This window comes from Alosa alosa, chromosome 16 (genome assembly GCF_017589495.1).
Source record: "Alosa alosa isolate M-15738 ecotype Scorff River chromosome 16, AALO_Geno_1.1, whole genome shotgun sequence".
In the NCBI taxonomy this organism is placed as follows: domain Eukaryota; kingdom Metazoa; phylum Chordata; class Actinopteri; order Clupeiformes; family Clupeidae; genus Alosa; species Alosa alosa.
The window spans coordinates 13,001,855-13,020,071 of NC_063204.1; the positions used below are offsets into that span (position 1 = coordinate 13,001,855).

At 44.3% G+C, this 18,217-nt stretch overlaps 2 protein-coding genes across 3 annotated transcripts; one reads left to right on the forward strand and one right to left on the reverse strand.

The window, feature by feature from the left end:
• Positions 1-767: 767 nt before the first annotated feature.
• Positions 768-8,979, reverse strand: map6b (microtubule-associated protein 6b). The gene is made up of 3 exons (XM_048266277.1): positions 7,815-8,979; positions 5,248-5,458; positions 768-3,074 (listed from the first exon to the last, which is right to left on the reverse strand). The coding sequence occupies exons 1-3, from the start codon at positions 8,516-8,518 to the stop codon at positions 2,778-2,780; spliced, it is 1,212 nt and encodes a 403-aa protein (XP_048122234.1). The 5' UTR covers positions 8,519-8,979; the 3' UTR covers positions 768-2,777.
• A 98-nt stretch (positions 8,980-9,077) lies between these two features.
• LOC125309386 (diacylglycerol O-acyltransferase 2-like) lies at positions 9,078-18,129 on the forward strand. Of its 2 annotated transcripts, none has more exons than XM_048266279.1 (8): positions 9,078-9,221; positions 13,668-13,808; positions 14,082-14,189; positions 15,733-15,803; positions 16,110-16,314; positions 16,553-16,727; positions 16,847-17,049; positions 17,670-18,129. In XM_048266279.1, the coding sequence occupies exons 2-8, from the start codon at positions 13,745-13,747 to the stop codon at positions 17,822-17,824; spliced, it is 981 nt and encodes a 326-aa protein (XP_048122236.1). In that variant the 5' UTR covers positions 9,078-9,221; positions 13,668-13,744; the 3' UTR covers positions 17,825-18,129. The 2 variants fall into 2 exon arrangements, with proteins under 2 accessions (XP_048122236.1, XP_048122235.1); XM_048266278.1 differs by lacking the exon at positions 9,078-9,221 and adding an exon at positions 11,522-11,627.
• The last annotated feature ends 88 nt before the right edge of the window (positions 18,130-18,217 follow it).

The window sequence follows — 18,217 nt, forward strand, 5'->3', positions numbered from 1 at the left end:
AGCAGGCCCACCTCTCTATGGGCCCATTTAATATTTAATGCAGCACACTAAACACAAGGACCAGAGAGGCATGAATAATTCACTCCATTTGGCAAGGATGAATGAGCTCCCGATGCCATCTCTTAAGGTACAGGCCCCACTCCACACTCAGAGTTCTAATGCAAACTCCTGGTTCTGACAAAGGCATAATTCTATTTTTTAATAATTTGATTTTGCCTGGACTTAAAATCCGCAAAAAGATTATGCAAAGAATCAATGTATTTCATTTTAAAAACCTTGAATACGTTATTTGAACCTCGAATTACATTATTTGGCCCAGATTTTAAACAATATACACACAAGGAGCCAACATTCTAACAAGATCAGCAAATCAAATGTTCACAGCTCACATCATTCCCCTGTGAAAATGAGTGAGCATAACACTGTCTAGACATCCAATGAGACACCCAGGGCTTTTAGATGAACAAAGAGGGGAGTCTTATTGGTGGAGACAGAGGCCAGACTAGGATTAAAAATCAGACAATCCATCAGAGCATGTGTAATATGTCTACATATTTGATAAAGAGTTAAAAATTCAACACACAAGTACAGTTCTGCTGCTTTACGTGCCCAACACCAAACATATTTCAGATTCAGGGTGACGCTAAGAAATAACATTTGTTAACGACTTTAATATGTATATTATTTGTAAAGTAGCCTACCACAAGACCTTTTACGTTTAATAAAAGTGAGCGACAAAGGAATGAATGCAAAGGATACCATATGCACAGCTTTCACAATGTTTTAATCGTTTCATCCATAGCAAGCTGAAAACACAAGCAAGGTACAGCAAACCAGTGAGTATTGAAGCTTCCCAGGCCTTTAACTCTCCACGTACTTCCTGTTTCTCACACCTCACCACTCAAACAGCACATGTGTGGTAGCACCAGTGGAGGGGAGGGGGGTTGGTCAGCACATCATGAGGAAAGCAGAGAGGCACGGAGCAGCTGGGACACCAGGTGTGGCCCAGGTTAGGGCCGGATCACAGCCGGGTCAGCTGCTCTCTGGCATGATGGCCTTAAGCTGTATGACGACAGCACAAGACTCTGACCCTGCAAAGCATGGTGGGAAGGTGGAAACAGAGGGGGTGGGCGGGGGTCAGGGAAGGCAGTCGGTGGTGGGTCATCTCTAATAGCAGCAGGTTCTGACCAGAACTGGACTGGGGTGGTTCCGATCCAGCTGCTATCGTGAAGTGGTCCTGTGTGTGACCCACCAGGAAACAGCACCAAGGACTAGGGGGCGGAGCTAAGCAAGCTGACAGAGAAAGAACACATGTTGCCATGGAGATAGAGCATCCACATCCACTCTCTCACCTCAAACAGACACACTCTGACATTCATATGGGTAGGGTTGGGGGAGGGGGGTGAAGTTGGGAGGTATTGTGATTCATTTCCTAATTTCCTCCTCAAATCAGATTTCACCAGATGGCTACACCCATGCAGAGATGAGCTAAGTGATCTCGAGGTATTATGGGATGTCTGGAAGCAGATTTATCCAAAGTATAGAAACATAGATATCCATACAGCTCAAGGTACAACACATTTTAAAGAGAGTCAATGCCTCGGTTTGGCTCTCACTCAAGACTAACATGATTTTAAATGGATTTGGATCACTTTAGCACTGAAATGCTCATCTATGTGACAGTGGCATAAATTTTGAGTGTTTTCTATTGAGCACAAACCACTTTGAAAGCTCAAACATCCAAGATGGCAGCCGACTTTGAAATGCTGCTGGCCCAGGTTCAGGAAGGGGCCGGTGTGGTTCTTATGATCCAGGGCCAGCTAGGATTCAGAGTCAGGACCAGCCTGGGATGGACGAGGCGAAATCGAGTTTGCTGAAGTGAGGCTGCTTTTCCTATCATAATATAATATATCAAGTAAGCATGCAGTTAAAAAGATTAACTAGATTATCATATAAATACTTACAGCAGGGTCTACTGGCGGAATGGTGAGAACTGGCATACCTAAGGAGCCCTAACTGTTGTTTTGGTGGTAAGTCTAGTAAAGAGTGGACCTTAAAGAGGCCTTAGTGGTCTGACTGTTTCTGTGGTGTGTGACTCATGTCAATGTGACTTATCTGGTGACTGTTTCAGTGATATGCTAAGGTGGTACCAAACAGTAGCCAATTCTGTTAGAGTGACCGAAGTGAATTTGTAGTGTGAGAAATCCAGACGCAGAGCTACCCTATCCTCTCTAATATGGGGGACGAGTGTGGACTCGGTCTCCTGCGAGACCGGACTAACTCTCCAGTCCTGACGCGCCCCGGGTCTTTTTAAATCTCTACAGAACGTCTCCAATAGGGAAGGAGCTCTCCGAGCACGAGCTCAGAGGCAGACAGTGATCCAGGGACGCAGACAGATATGGACACACAGGAAGAGAATGAGCAGAGCAGTGGCAGAGATGCACAGAGACATACGCACACACTTAGTATGGCTAATGCACTGGTATGGGGGCCTGAAGAGGACAATCAGAGTGACAGACGGCAGGACTGGGCTCTGCCCAGATGCTAGAGGAGAGAGAGGTAAGGAGAGGAGAGGAGAAGAGAGAGGAGAGGAAAGGAGAGGAGAGGAGAAGAGCTAAGAGGAGGGAAAGGAGAGTAGAGAGGAGAGGAGAGAAGAGGAGAGGGGGGTTAACTGGCAGACGAGGGCAGGAGAGCTCAGAGGTGGGCAGAAGAACTCCCTCTGTCCCACCACAGCATCACCTGACCCCCCACATCAGTGTGTGAAAAGTGCGGTGGCATCACTCCTTGCCCTCGTTGGCCAGTCTGTTGATCATCTCTTTGCTCTGTTTGCTGACCGTGGCAGCGGTGGGGGTGGTGGTGGTGGTGGTGGGGGCAGTGACGGGGTCGGACTGGAGGCTGGTCACAGAGCTCTTCTTCTTGGTCGTCTGGATCCCATCCTTGCCCTTCTCCTTCTCCTTCTCCTTGTCTTTATCCTTGTCCTTCTGCTTGTCTTTGGCCTTTCTCACCTGTTTGCTGTGGCTGGTGGATGTGGTGCTCTTTTTGGGTTTGGACTGCTGGGTGCCGGACTTCTCCACCTGGCCGGGAGGTAAAGCCCAGTGTGGGTCAGTCAGAAGAGGCCCGCACTCAAGCTCAGGTCCCCGCTGGGCTTCAGGTAAGCTGTCCCACCATCAGCGGGGCAAATGATTGGTGGTCAAACTGCTTGTCTGAAGTCTAGCTAGGACCAGGTAGCCAGGCCTCTAGAGGCGGTAAGACACACTTCATTACATACTTGCTAGCACTACATGGGATGGGGAAGATAAATATAGAGATGCAGTATCCCTCCTTGTATATGAAATTTCTTTCAATACAAAAGTGGATTTTCTGTTAGTAGTCTGGAAAAGTTAACAGAGAAAGGGTGAGCTTTGGAGTCCTATACATAGTGCCAATCCCAGGCTCTATTTCAGCAAACGCAACACAAATGACACCACACAAACTTGGACCACATCACCAACAGCAGCAGATTACTTTAGTTAAACAACTGAAATCCATCGTGCCTGACAGGACACATGCTAAGTTGTGAGATGATAAACATCACACTTCCAACGTGAAAAGGTCAGAAGTCCTATATTCACAAGCACAAGTGACCTAGTTTAACTCTGTAAAAGCTCTTCTTTGTCATTACTATCGCACACTTCATATACATGTTGTTTTAATTTTTATATGCGACCGTGGCACATAGTTCTAACAGTCTTTTGTCCTTGAGCTCTAGAGGACACTTTTTATCTGTCATTTGTGCTGTTTTGCTGCAGAGTGACCACAGGGCCCTTTAGGTTATAAGGCTGCATGCAGAACAATGCATCGCATTCGTCTGTGTGAGACAATGGAGTATATAGACCTCCAGGGAGTGACTATACAACAAGACCTTTCGCCCAGACTTCAATCCTTCCTTCCCAGTGTGTGTGTGTGTGTGTGTGTGTGTGTGCCTCTTCAAGAGACCAGCAGGGTGTATGTGTGGGGTGGACAGGGGCAGCGTGCATCTCGGCTCATGTGATGTCATGTTCAAGATGGACAAACAAAAAACGGCACACCTGTACTCAACTTCAGGTCGAAATAAGGATGTAAGGATGCCAGAGTGACCGGTGGTGGTGGCCATCTCACCAGAGCAAGAGAGTCCAAAGTAATCAAGTGATGAAAGCATGATCTAATATACTAAAATGTAAATGCACATTCTAAAACACCCAAAATAATCATCCAAAGATGTGCATGGGTGGGGTGTCAAGCATGTGGCTTTGGAGAGGGTGCTATGCGGGGTGTATGTGGACCTCAGAGTCTTGCGGAAGGATTGCCTGCGGTCTTGTGTGAGTGTGTGTGTGTGCTCCTGGTGGTGAGGTCCCATCCTGCTGACTGAGTGTGCGGTTAGCGTGAACAAGGCCCAGCCCTTCTCCATGCTCCACACACACACGCACACACACACACACACACACACACACACACACAACACACACCTGACTAGAGCAGGTCTAGAACAGAGCTGCTGTCACTGTCAGAACCGTCCTATAAGAGTGAGAGAGGGAGGGGCTCCATCAACACAGAACACACACAAGCATCCAACTCTCTTCCTCTGGAGGAAGAGTCAAGCGCCATCTACTGGTCCATTAGCAGTATAGCACCTTAGAGCTAGTGCTACATGCCCAATATGACTCATTAGATTCTCTACTGCTCTTTTGCTCTTGTTAAAAAAGCTTTATGAAAAGGGCAGAATGAGAGTTTCACATGTTCTACACCTAAATGGTTCCATGCCTTTGGGGGCTTGGGGCAGTTAAGCACTCTGCATTACGTCCTTTATGAACTGGACTTGGGGCAGTTAAGCACTCTGTATTATGTCCTTATGAACTGGACATCTACTCTACAGGCATACGGATGTGCTGATATTACACGGCTGCCTCTTAACTACTTTGCTTCATGGTGCATCTTTCAACTTGCAGCTGGATGCCATACATTACTGTTAGGGTCAATACATTACACAGAGCAAATAGCAAGTCTGCAAAATACCTGTGCCTGTTTAAACTAGTGGAAGATTGAAACTTATTTAAAGTTTAAGTTTAATATCTCAGATTAATAATAATACAATTCAAAACCATTAGAGGGGAGAAACCAGATCTATCTTAAAATCTCAGATTAATAATCTCTGTGGTCCCTGTGTCTGCTGAGGTATGCAGTTTGGCCTCCATGCAGCAGGAGTCAGTGTTGGCTGCAGGGGTGCTTTACCTTGGCGGAGTCCTTCCTGGGCTCATTGTAGAGGCTGCGTATCCGGCGGCGGTCCAGCTGCTTGTTGTCCTGCGGCACTCCCTGCTCCCCCCTGAAGGTGGCGCTGTAGCTGGTCTCCAGGCTGGCCTTCTCCGTGGTGGCCATCTTGTACTGGGACTTGGCTCGGATGGGCCTCACCGGCTTCACATCAGTGTAGGCCTTGAACTCCGTCCTGAAACACCACACAGGTCACAAAGGTCACACACACACACACACACACACACACACACACACACACACACAGTGTAATCTCAAGACACCAAAGAGATCACACACCAACCCACACACACCCCCACTGGCCACAGTATAGCCTTAAACTCAATCCTGAAATACCACAGAGGTTACACAGACATACATCATTGACCACCAGTGTAGCCTTAAACATTACAGAGATCATACACACACAAACACATACACACACACACACACACACACACACACACACACACACACACACACACACACACACACACACACACCATCACTGCAGCCTACACAGCACTGCTCACACTGCTCCTGCTGAGGCCTGTTCTTCCTCCTGATCGTCCTCCTCCTCCGCCTCCTCTTCCCTCCTCCTTTCTTCCTCCTCCTCTTCCTCTCACTCCTCCTCCTCTAACTCCTGCTCCTCCTCTTCCTCTAACTGCTGCTCCTCCTCCTCTCACTCCTGCCTGACATCAGCTGCGCTTCCTGATAAGCGATTAGAGCTCTAATCACGTCCATCTCACTCAGGTGGTCACGCCATTCCTGGATGACTTGCACCGAGAGAAACTAAAGCCAGGAGGCGTGGTACCACCAGGAGCAGAGTTTCTGTGTGTGTGTCCATCTGTGTGTGTGTGTGTGTGTGTGTGTGTGTGTGTGTGTGTGTGTGTGTGTGTGTGTATCTGTGTGGGCCTCATAATCACACACTCATGTATTACACTACTGGGTTGGGTCACACACACCCACCCTGCTGTTCTAGGGTGCATTGCTGCACAACCCCCACTGTTAAATAATAAGAGACATAGTGAACATTTTGAACACATTCCCTCTCTCTCTCTCTCTCTCTCTCTCTCTCTCTATCTCGTTGGTTACCATGGCAGTTGCTCGATAGCACTTTTGGAAAAAGCAGTCCAGAAAAATTGTGCTGTGGTCTTAATGCTGAGCTGAAATAGGGGTATGTGCTCTAGTCCAAATCAGTGTGGGCTTCACCACCATAGACATTTATATGTCTATGTGCTTCAGTCCATCTGTCCTCTGCTGAGGGGAACTCTGGGATAGAGGAGGACCACAGCTCAGACGTGACTCATCAGATTCTGCACAGGAGCCCTGAGAGCTAACAAACACTGTGCCTATTCAGAGCCCAGTCTCAGCACACATACACACACGCACACACACGCAAGCATGCACATCTCACAATCGTATGATCACACACACAGACACATATCCTTGAATTTCCCCTTGGGGATCAATAAAGTATTTATCTATCTATCTATCTATCTATCTATCTATCTATCTATCTATCTATCTATATCCCTGTACATGTTAGGCAAGCACCCAGCTGACTAGCTAAGATTTAGTGTGCGTGCGTGCGTGTGTGCGTGTGAGCGAGTGTGTGTATGAGGCCTGAGGCTGAGGTGGTCACACACAAACACACACACACACACACCTGGCAGCTCAGCAGAGCTCCACTAACCCCCCCTGACCTTGTCCTGACCCCAGAGGCCCTTGTGATGACAGAGGAGAAGAGAATGGAGGAGAAGAGAAGAGAAGAGAAGAGAAGAGAAGAGAAGAAGAGAGCAATGCAGAGCAGAGCAGAAGAGAGGAGAGGACAGGAGAGAAGAGAAGAGAAGAGAAGAGAAAAGAAGAGAAGAGAAGAGAGGAGAGGAGAGGAGGGATGTCTCCGACGCTGGATGCATACACTTGTTTCTCTCCCGACCCCCTCCTCAGCCCCCATCCCACCGCCTGCCTGATGGGTATTTGATTCTGTAACATGATAAGGGAGGAGAAAGCGGGGGTGGGAGTGTGTGTGTGTGTGTGTGTGTGTGTGTGTGTGTGTGTGTGTGTGTGTGTGTGTGTGTGTGTGTGTGTGTGTGTGTGTGTATATACTGTATATGTGTGTGTGTGTGTGTGTTTTTGTGGGTGGGTGGGGAATCGATCCTGCTGCAGCTGTGTATCTCTGGTCATATCAGTTTGGAGGGAGGAGAGGAGGATCAGCCGTGTCCAGACGCTAACCAGGCCTGCAGCTGAGATGCATGTGCATCTGGGTTAGTGAGACCAGACTGGGATAAGGTGATATTAGATGAATGAGCCAAATTCACAGATACACGCCAATGTTTGAGTGAGGTTCTTTATGAAGAAACATACAAATACACATACACACACACACACACACACACACACACACACACATAATTGCAAGCACACACACACAAACATACACATACACACGCACACACACACCACACACACACACACACACACACACACACACACACACACACGCGTGTGTGCACAAACACAAACACATACACACACACATACTCAATCACCTGTAGGAGCTTCCGTCCTGTTTGATCTGTCTGTTGAGTGCATCTGCAGCAGCCCTGCCTTTCCCCTCAGGTGCTTTCCCCTCTGGAGCCTTTTCCTCTGGCTCCTGCTTACTACTCTTCTCTGCCTCTGTCTCCTTCTTCACCACTTTCTTCTCCTTCTCCTTGGGTTTCTCCTTCTCCTGCTGTTTCTCCTCAATCTCGCATTTCTCCACGCCTGTGTCCACCTCCACTACAGCCTTCTCTTTAGCAGAGGGCACTGCGCTGTCTGAGGCGGACTTCGTAGGGCTAGCTTTGGGGATCCAGGGGTGGTCGCCCTTCTTGGGGATGGGCCATGGCTTGTAATCCTTTTGGTACTGAGATTCGTTGTTGAAAGGGGCCTCTGAAGGGTGGTACTGGTTGCGGGGCTTGCAGCTTCGCTCCGGGCGCACCACCTTCCAAGCCTTAAAGTCCTGACGCATCACGGACGAGCTCGAGCCTTCATCACCCAATGCGGCACTCTTCGGTGCTGACTCCTGCTCGCCAACGGGAGCCTGCGTCTCTATGGCGACTGACCGGTCTCGAGGTTGCCGCTGCGGGTGCACATGCTGCACTTCGGCCACATCGGAGTATTTCGTAAAGACCAAAGGCACCGCAATGTCTGCTTTATCTAACTCACTCCAGAAGCGGTTAATGCAGCAAGCCCTTGTGATACAGGGCCATGCCATGATTGCTTAGAGCAATGGGAGAATCACTTAGCAGACTTTGCTACGACCGCACTAGGCTATTGAATAGCACAATCCCTCTGGTAGATCTCACGTTATAAATGAATATTGCTAGCCCAGCACTCTTCTGGTTCGTCTCTGGTATTGTGTTCTTTGCCTCAAAGACTCGATCTCATTTCTACAAGATAGAACAATGCCCGCGTTGTGTGCGTTGAGTCTGAATAAATTACCGGGCTCCTGGTTGTATCGTAGCTCTGAATTGACTCACCGATTTTGCAATTTCTCCGATTTGGAGACTGGTGTGGCGTGACCGCACCCCGTTTGGTCGGACTCGGATGATGCTGAGACTACTTGGCACATCGGGCATCACCTGCATCCGGCCAGCATCCGCCAGAGCAGAGCAGCGGAGGCGACGCCCCTCACTTAACCCTTTGTGGTGGTGGATAGGCTACTTATCAGCGGTGCGTCAAATCTCTTCTCAAAGCTGCGCCCTTATTGACGCTTTACGTCTGACAAAAGGCGAACGTTTTATTCGATGCTGCAGGCTTCTCTGTGAGATGTATAGACAACACGTACAGTATGTTTTTCAGGCTGTTAAGAAGTAATAGGTATAGGTCTGCTCAACGCCACTAATTGACCAGCAGTCTTGAGTTCCACCTAGCGGCCCTTGCTGAAATAGTCTAGTCACTTCACTGCAAGAGACCAGGTAAGATCAACTATGATGAATCCACTCAAGGCTGTTATCTTGTAGCTACAATTAAGTAGGCTAAAAAACATAAACATGGTGAAAGAGGAGATGTACTGTGTGAAGGTGTAATCCATGGGTGGGGTGCAGCTCTCAGCATGTTCACTATGCAGTGAAGGTTGTGCTAACAGACACAATGTATGCTATGTGGATCTCTGCTTATTATTGAACAGGAACACAGCAACGTCTCTCAGGATGGAGAAAAAATAGTATATATACTTATACTTAATATTTCAAGATCAGTGAGTCACTCATGAAAAAATCAATGAAAACTAAAAAGTGCAGTGTCAGTTTTATTTCTGGTGCCTTAAAGGTGTGAAATGAATCAATTCATACTCCACATTCCATAAGATGGGGGCAGTATATCTCCAGAAAGTGAGATGGTCTACCCTAGAGTAACAACCGGGAAACGTGTCTTGCAGTTTGGCTGGTGGTTATGTTACCCACATACCGCCTTCCATGGCCGAAACTGGTATTATGACACCTGTCGGGCTGTGGCTAGTAATTTAGCATGCTAATTCAGGTTGATATCTCTGCAGCATTGTCATTTTTTAATGACATCATCGCCCTTATTTCTTCTCATTCTTTTGATGCGTGTAGCTCATTTTTTGGATATTTTTACCTCAATTCTTACACATGGAACCTTTAATAAGTTATCAATAAGTAAGGTAGGCTACACAGTCTATGTACATTAGGCCATTCGTTTTTTGTTTGTTTTCAAAACAAATAGGATCATTTAAAAAAATCCTTTTTTGTTTGTAATTATGAAAACTGAATACACAAATTATAAAATGTAACCTACAATCAAATAGCAATCAAATGACAATGAACTCAACGCAAAGTCTTTAATATTCATCCATCCATTATAACCTTGTACACCCTTGAGCAAAGTAGGCCTGGACCCCTGACCCCAGATTATTAAGTGTGTAAGTAGTCTTTGGCGCTGCCACCGAGTTTTTCCAGTGTTTTCATATGTTTGGCGATGTCTTTGATCTTAGAACCCATTCTGAAATTGACCTTTGACCTTGTGAACTTGGATACCCAACCAGTCCTTGTAGCCTACAAGGTGATTAACTGTGGATAGTTTGATGAAGCCACTTGGGAGATATAGCACAAACACTATATTACATGTGACCTTGACCTTTGACCCGACAACTTTGAGTGCTTAATCAGCCATGTTAGCAAAGATCCTTGATGTTCCTCTTTAACCCTCCTTTATGAAGATATTCATCATTGTGCGATATGTGATAAAGATCTTTTAACCTTGTTTGGAGATTTGGGCTCTAGTTCAAAGGCTCAAACAGAATATGAGACCAAACAATAGAGTACAAGTCTGCACAATGCGACCCAAACCACTGACCATCTGTACATCTTCAATTAAGACAGGCAGTTCCCTCAGAGTCCTGCCCTTACAGGCAATATTGACACATGGCCTCACCATTCCAGTAAACTCGGAAAAAAGTAACATACTTTGCTTTCTCGTATTTGTTTTTAAAATGAAAAAAATTAATGACCAATGTAAACAGGCCCTACATTTGAATAATAGTTGTTTAAGTTGTTTAATATAATCAAGAGTGTGTAGTCAGGCCTAGCTTGTAGGCCTTCCGTACTGTAATGTGGCCTATCTATTCATACGCTGACCATGAAATAAAATAAAATTATCTTAACCACTTTGTAGTGTTTTTATATTATGCCAGCTTATAAAGTTTGTTGACCTTCCGTCATAAGATACATTCATTCATTCATTCAATCTTTATTTATTCTCGGAGGTTCATTGAGGGTAGTCGTCATTTTCAGTGAAGCCGAGATTACACAGTAACAATGGAATAACAAGAGATATAGTATAATAATTGTGGAAAATAAAACAAAATAAAACAAATAATAAGATAACCTACATGCCATTATAAAGGAGGAAGGGAAATAAAAATACAGAAAATATTAATAATAAAATAATAACAATAATAAAATAACATTTACATAAAACAGGTACAATTTGACATAGGAAGGTTTGTGATTACAGATTTGAATTGATTTTAGGAAAGTAGAGAGTTAATTTTTATGTTACATTGGAGATTTTTCCAGGAAGTAGGGGCACCATAACAAAAGGCCGACTTTCCCAACTCAGTGTGGATACGAGGAACCTTAAGCATCAAACAGTCATTTGACCATAGATAAGATTGATACTAGAAACTCATGTTTCTGGCAGTCAGAAACCAAGGTCAGCATCTGTGTAGTGAAATATGTAGTGCGGTTTGTCCTTCCTACACTATGAATCAGACCTACAACTCGCTCACTAACAGGATTCCGCTATCTAGGATTCGGTCCCAGCTATGGATTCTTCCTGGTCAAAGGTTCTCGACTGGAGAGGTAGATTCATTCTTTTAGCACCACAATAATACTAATACTTTATTTAACACAGTTTATAGAGATTCTGAGCATCACACTAATACTATCACACTTTAATTCAGAGATTCCGAGCACCTTAATGTCACAGAAGTGTGTGTACTGTGCCTATGTAGGTGAGTGTTGGGCAAGCATCATGAACAGACCCTCTCTGTATATTAATAATAATAATGATAATAATAATAATAAGCTTTATTTATATAGCACATTTCATACACAGAATGCAGCTCAAAGTGCTTTACATTTGAACATTTAACACAATTGAAGAGAAGAAAATAATAATAATAATAATAATAATAATAATAATAATAATAATACATTTTGAGGCTAAGGCAGCAAGTTGTTGAGGTAGTAGGCTTTGCTAACAAATGCTTCTGCCCTGTTGACTGTATGACTGCCAGCTCTACTGTACACAATCATATGTGTACAGGCAGTCCCAGAAAGGTAATAGTAATAACAATAATAATAATAATAATAATAATAATAATACATTTTGTTTGTAGAGCGCTTTATCATATACTTAAAGCACTGAACATTGTAGAGTAAAATAGGGAGGCAAGACAAGATTAAAGGTAAAAGGTAAGGAAAAGTAAAATTAAATAAAAATTAGGGAAACTTAAAAGAATACAGGCAATTGCAAGTGTGGAAATAACAGACATATGCCAATTCAATTCAAAAGTAAGTAAAAAGCAATTAAATAGAAAATAAAAAAGGGCCAGAATAGGGTTAAAGATTAAAAGCTTTCCTAAACAAGTGGGTTTTGAGGACAGACTTGAAGCTGTCGACACTAGCAGCAGATCGAGGGGGAGAAGGCTCTGTCACCCATGGAACGGAGTCTGGTTTGGGATAGTGAGGAGACCATGATCAGAGGTATGGCGTAATGTTACTATGCGAGCAAAGTTCAGAGCAACCCCCTGAACTGGTGGATCTATATGCTCTGGAGGTGAGGTGTGGGAGGGGAACGTGTGCTTGTGGCATGTGCCTGGACCTCGGGCCATCGGGGCTAGACAAACCTCCTGTCCCTGTGAGTTGCGTCCGCTTTGATGGTGCACATATGCAGCTCATATCGGAAGGATGGAGGCCAAAAGCTCTGAGTACTTCAGCACGCTGCAAGGTAGAATCTTCTCAGAAACCTCTCTCAGGAATCCTAAAAGTGCTAATGAGAACTTTATCATATTTGACTTTTCAGGGGTTCAATTTAAGTGAATTGTGTGTATGTTGTATTAGAACACATGTTTTTATATGGTGTACTGGTAATATGTTTTATTTGTTTAGCTGTTGCTTGATTGGACAGAACATACTTACTCAGTGAGGTTTTGGTCAATCAGCATGTGCTAAGGAATCTTATTCCTCTAGTTCTCTTCTTTATTCTTCTAGTCATTTAATTCTTCATTGGTGTGAAACAGTAAGAACCTAGCTTGTAAATATATGTTTAGATGGGAGTACAGTGTACTTTGAACTGTTGAGGAGCTTAATATCCGATTTCTGCTAAGAAACTTAGAATGGATTTATAACATTTATTCAGTAGATCATTGGATCATTTTGAAGGTCACTTGGGCGTAACTCGAGGAAATCCCAAACCCAGCAGGGCTTAGATGCACTCTGCTTATAAAACCAGACTATGAACTAAATCATGGTGAACGCAGGGAATGCACACTGTGCTGTGGTACAGACAGACGTCCCGAGGGCCTGATTGGTGCTGGGGATGCCAGAATGCACACTAAGAGATGGGGTTGGGGTCGTAAGTCTGACCAGTCCAGTCCTGGTGGAGTCTGGCTGTCTGTGTGTCTGTCTCTCTCTCTGCCTGCCTGCCTTTGTGTCTGTCTATCTGTGTGTGTGTGTGTGTCTCTCTTGTCTCTGTGTGTCTCCACTGTCTGTGTGTCACCTGACTGGACATTTCCTGTCTGCTGTTTTAATTTGCTCAGTGAGATGAGTTTGCAGAATTGAAGCATGTGAAGTCTGCTGTTGGGGCTCACCTCTCTCTCTCTTTCTGTGCTGCTGCAGGTGTGGGGACCAGTGTTGGGTCCAGTGTCCTCGCTGCCGTCAGACACCTACCCTCCGTCCGATGGCTGTCCAGCGCCATGGAAGCCAAGCTCCTCCAGAGGCTGGCAGTCGTACAGTACATCCTATCTTTCCTCTTCATGGGTGAGTCAAGGATCAAAGCTAAAAGTCATCTATACGGTCTGTTCACGAGACTAATCCAGGGAACACATTCTTAGTTTTTTATTCTCGTTCTTTGTGGTTTAAATTAAATGATCATCTAAACTTAAATGCTTTTGTACTTGGAGCATATGCATAGGCAATTCATAGCTATAATCCAGACATACACTTTTTTAATGATGTATGCTGTTATAAACAGAATCCCGGTATCTCTCTCTGTGTGTGTGTGTGTGTGTGTGTGTGTGTGTGTGAATGTAGGTCCTGCATGTATAATTCTGCTGATGTACCTGCTCTACACATCCTGTTGGTGGGTCACAGCTCTGTACTGTCTGTGGTTGGCACACGACTGGAACACACATAAACAAGGCAAGCTCATAGAAACACACACACACACACACACACACACACACACACACACACACACACACACACACACACACAAGCTCATAGCTCATACTAGTTCAGGGGCCTCATTTATAAAAGTGTTGCGTAGAAACCATCCTTCATTTGATCTTAGATCATTTCTGAAATGTTCGTACGCGTGATTCAGAGAAAACGAACGTCCGCACAAAAAAAAAAACATGCGTACACCACTCACATTTCAGATGTGCCCATTATAAATCACAAATGAGCGTCAACTTGTGCTGGCGGATTGTCTCCATGCTTGTAAACACCCCCATCAATATCATTAGCATATGCTTTGATGAAATCAATGGCCTAAAAGCTGTAGCCTATCTAAAATGATATATTGAAAACATTGTATAGCCTATGCTATCTGATGTTAACAAGCCTATGTGTATCGTCCAGTTTGAATAAGCTTAACTAATGTTTTTTTCCAAGCAAAACTTATGCATCCATGTCCATTGTCCTGACACACACACACACACACACACACACACACACACACACACACACACACAAGCTCATAGCTCATACTAGTTCAGGGGCCTCATTTATAAAAGTGTTGCGTAGAAACCATCCTTCATTTGATCTTAGATCATTTCTGAAATGTTAAATGCAGCGTGATTCAGAGAAAACGAACGTCCGCACAAAAAAAAAAAACATGCGTACACCACTCACATTTCAGATGTGCCCATTATAAATCACAAATGAACGTCAACTTGTGCGCAGCCGGATTGTCTCCGCCTTGTAAACACCCCCCCATCAATATCATTAGCATATGCTTTGATGAAATCAATGGCCTAAAAGCTGTAGCCTATCTAAAATGATATATTGAAAACATTGTATAGCCTATGCTATCTGATGTTAACAAGCCTATGTGTATGCGTCAGTTTGAATAGCTTAACTAATGTTTTTTCCAAGCAAAACTTATGCATCCATGTCCATTGTCCTGCTTTCATTTCTTTTGCTTATGTGAATATTATGATAATCAACATTTAGTATTTGGCTATACCTTATTTAGTAATTGAAGGAAGACCTCTACAGCTAATCCTGTACGCAGGGATGGGCACAAATACATCAAAATGTATTTCCAAATAAAATACCAAATACCCAACTTAAAAATGTATCAAAATAAGCTACAAAATACAGCAGCCAAAAAATGTATCAAAATAAAATACTGTATTTTTGCATTTCCAAAAACTTTCTTCCTACACAGCTTTTCCTCATAGTTATCAAGACTCCTCACTCTAGGCCTCTCCTCATTAACTTCCGTCATACATACCACTCATCTATGGAACTGTTATGGTTTTATGGAATATGTCAGCCATTCTATGTCCATGTATAATATCTACTGGTGTGCATGCATTGTTCTCCAGAGTTTAACACATTGTACTGAAAACAAATTCCACTACAAATAGCCAGCCTTGGTCTTGTGGCTATTAAACTCTCTCTCTCTCTCTCACTCTATCTATCTATCTATCTATCTACTTATGAATTGCCATGTCAGCTGGTAGGAGATCTGAGTGGGTAAGAAACTGGCCCGTGTGGACGTACTTCAAGGACTACTTCCCCATTCGAGTGAGCACTGGGAAACTCTCTCTCTCTTTCTCTCACACACACACACACACACACTGACTGGCTCCATATCCATCCACGCACTACACAGACATTAACACATTTAACTGTTTTTCGTCTGTTAATTATTAATGTACATTATTTCAATTACAATATCTGTTATCAAGTGAGTTATTTTAATATATATATATATATATATATATATATATATATATATATATATATATATATATATATATGTATACACATACATGTATATATATATATATATTTAATATATTAATATAATATTCAACATTGCTTTTTCAGCTCATCAAAACACATGATTTACCTCCAAACAAGAATTACATTTTTGGCTACCACCCACATGGAATTTTTTGTTTTGGAGCATTCTGCAACTTTGCCACTGAGGCCAACATGTTTTCCGAAAAATATCCCGGGATAACCCCGTACGTGGCCACTCTGTCTGGAAATTTCCTCCTGCCTGTAGCCCGCGAGTACTTAATGTCTGCTGGTAAGATTACCTCGCATTTAACATTACAAGTTGTTCCCACCACAGTGAGCTGCTTTATTTGTTAGAAGTAAATCATCTAACCTAGATGATACAACTTATTTTGGTTGCAAAGTGACATTTTAAAATAGGTAATCTCTAGTTGTTTTGGGGATATACCTGTCTTTTATGTGACTGCTCATTTCTTATGTCACTCTTTAATGGAGGACATGACTGCTCTGTCATTCCCACTCTATCGCAGGTGTTTGTCCCGTCACCCACGACACCATTGACTTCCTCCTCTCTCGGAACGGCACAGGAAACGCGGTCATCATCGCTGTGGGAGGTGCCGCGGAATCCCTCAACAGCAGTCCAGGGGAGAACCACATCACCCTGAGGAACCGTAAGGGTTTTGTGCGGAAGGCCCTGAAGCACGGGTACGCTGCTGAGGCTCTCTCATCCGAGTCCCCACGGGCCACCGGCTGAAGCAGGTGTCCTTGACAGTGACCTTGAGAGTGTGTCGACTCAAGTGTAACTTTGTTGCCTTTCTGCGCAGGGCGGCCTTGGTGCCAGTCTTCTCCTTCGGCGAGAATGAGACGTACCAGCAGGTGATGTTTGCGGACGGCTCCGTGTGCCAGCGTGTCCAGAAGCGTCTGCAGAAGGCCCTGGGCTTCGCGCTCTGTCTGATCCGAGGCTGCAGGCTGCTCTCTGCAGACCCCTGGGGACTCATGCCCTTCCCCAAAGCTATCACCTCCGTGGGTGAGACAAGACTCCCTCCTTATCTATCTATCTAGGTATGAGTACACAGTAGAGCCATTTAGCAGACACTCTTATCTAGAGCCACTTCCAGTGAACTAACTAGAGGGACAGGACCTGAAGCAACCAAGGGTTTAATGCTTTGGTCAGAGGACACAGTGGTGGTGGCTCCTGGGATTGAACTCACAACCCTTTGGAGTATAGAGTATGATTATAGTATGAGTTACTAAAGGTTATGAGTATAGTATGGGAATGGGTTAAGGTCACATGATGTAGGAATTCCCCTTTTTACTGGATACCCATTTAGCGGTAAAGGGGTACTCAATTAATCTTAGACTGATTAAAAAAGGTCATGCTTCTACCCGCGATGTTATCAGATGTTCCGGGCATGCATTGGCAATGTCAGAGACTCTCCTCAAGAGTGTCATCAAAATTAGTTTGAAGCTGTTATTTTAATGTAAAAAAACAATAATGTACTTTTGGAGGAATGGATGATCACTGTGAGCGGTATATGACTATATAGAGCATGAGTATAGCGGATGGGTTAAAGAGTGGCTGAATGGCTGATTACTGTGAGCTACGTAGTGTCACTGAAAATGTCACTGATGCGTCCTTTTACCCAGTGGGAGAGCCCATCAGTGTCCCGCAGGTCAGCGAGCCCAGTGCCGAGGAGGTGGACCGGTACCATGCCCTCTACATGGCCGCTGTGCAACACCTGTTTGAGAAGGAGAAGACCCGCTTCGGCCTGAAAAAGAGAGACAAGTTGCACATACATTAACAATCTGCCGACCAGCGCCCCAGCATCACCGCTCAGACCGACCTATGACCCCAGACTGGTGTCCAGTGGGACCATTTACCTCTAAGTAGCCTTCATCTGTACGACAAGGGAGGACAGCACAATAGTTACTAAACCTTTATCCCTTCTGCACCATTGTTCTGCTAACTGTAGCCTGTTCAACAGGACAATGACGTTCCATCTGTTCATATCATTGTAATATAGAAACATTGTTTATTGGTGTCATGGTTAAATTTTTCTGAAGTGCTTAAATGTTTCTTTTGTAAATAAAGTATCTCTCAGACTGCTCTGCTTTTGTTTAATATCTCATTGTGCTGATTAAATTAATTTAAATCATATGGAAATGAATCCCATGTCAAATCTTTCAAGAGGAAA

Bases quoted from the DNA above. Each gene is read 5' to 3' on its own strand.
- map6b (XM_048266277.1), bottom strand. From the start codon at position 8,518: ATGGCATGGCCCTGTATCACAAGGGCTTGCTGCATTAACCGCTTCTGG. The intron at 5,459-7,814 runs GTGATTGAGTAT...GTGGTGTTTCAG, and splicing joins CAGGACGGAAGCTCCTACAG to GACGGAGTTCAAGGCCTACA. The intron at 3,075-5,247 runs GTAAAGCACCCC...CCTCCCGGCCAG, and splicing joins CCAGGAAGGACTCCGCCAAG to GTGGAGAAGTCCGGCACCCA.
- LOC125309386 (XM_048266278.1), top strand. From the start codon at position 11,591: ATGGATTCTTCCTGGTCAAAGGTTCTCGACTGGAGAG. The intron at 14,190-15,732 runs GCAAGCTCATAG...TTGCCATGTCAG, and splicing joins CTGGAACACACATAAACAAG to CTGGTAGGAGATCTGAGTGG. The intron at 17,050-17,669 runs GTGAGACAAGAC...CCTTTTACCCAG, and splicing joins CAAAGCTATCACCTCCGTGG to TGGGAGAGCCCATCAGTGTC.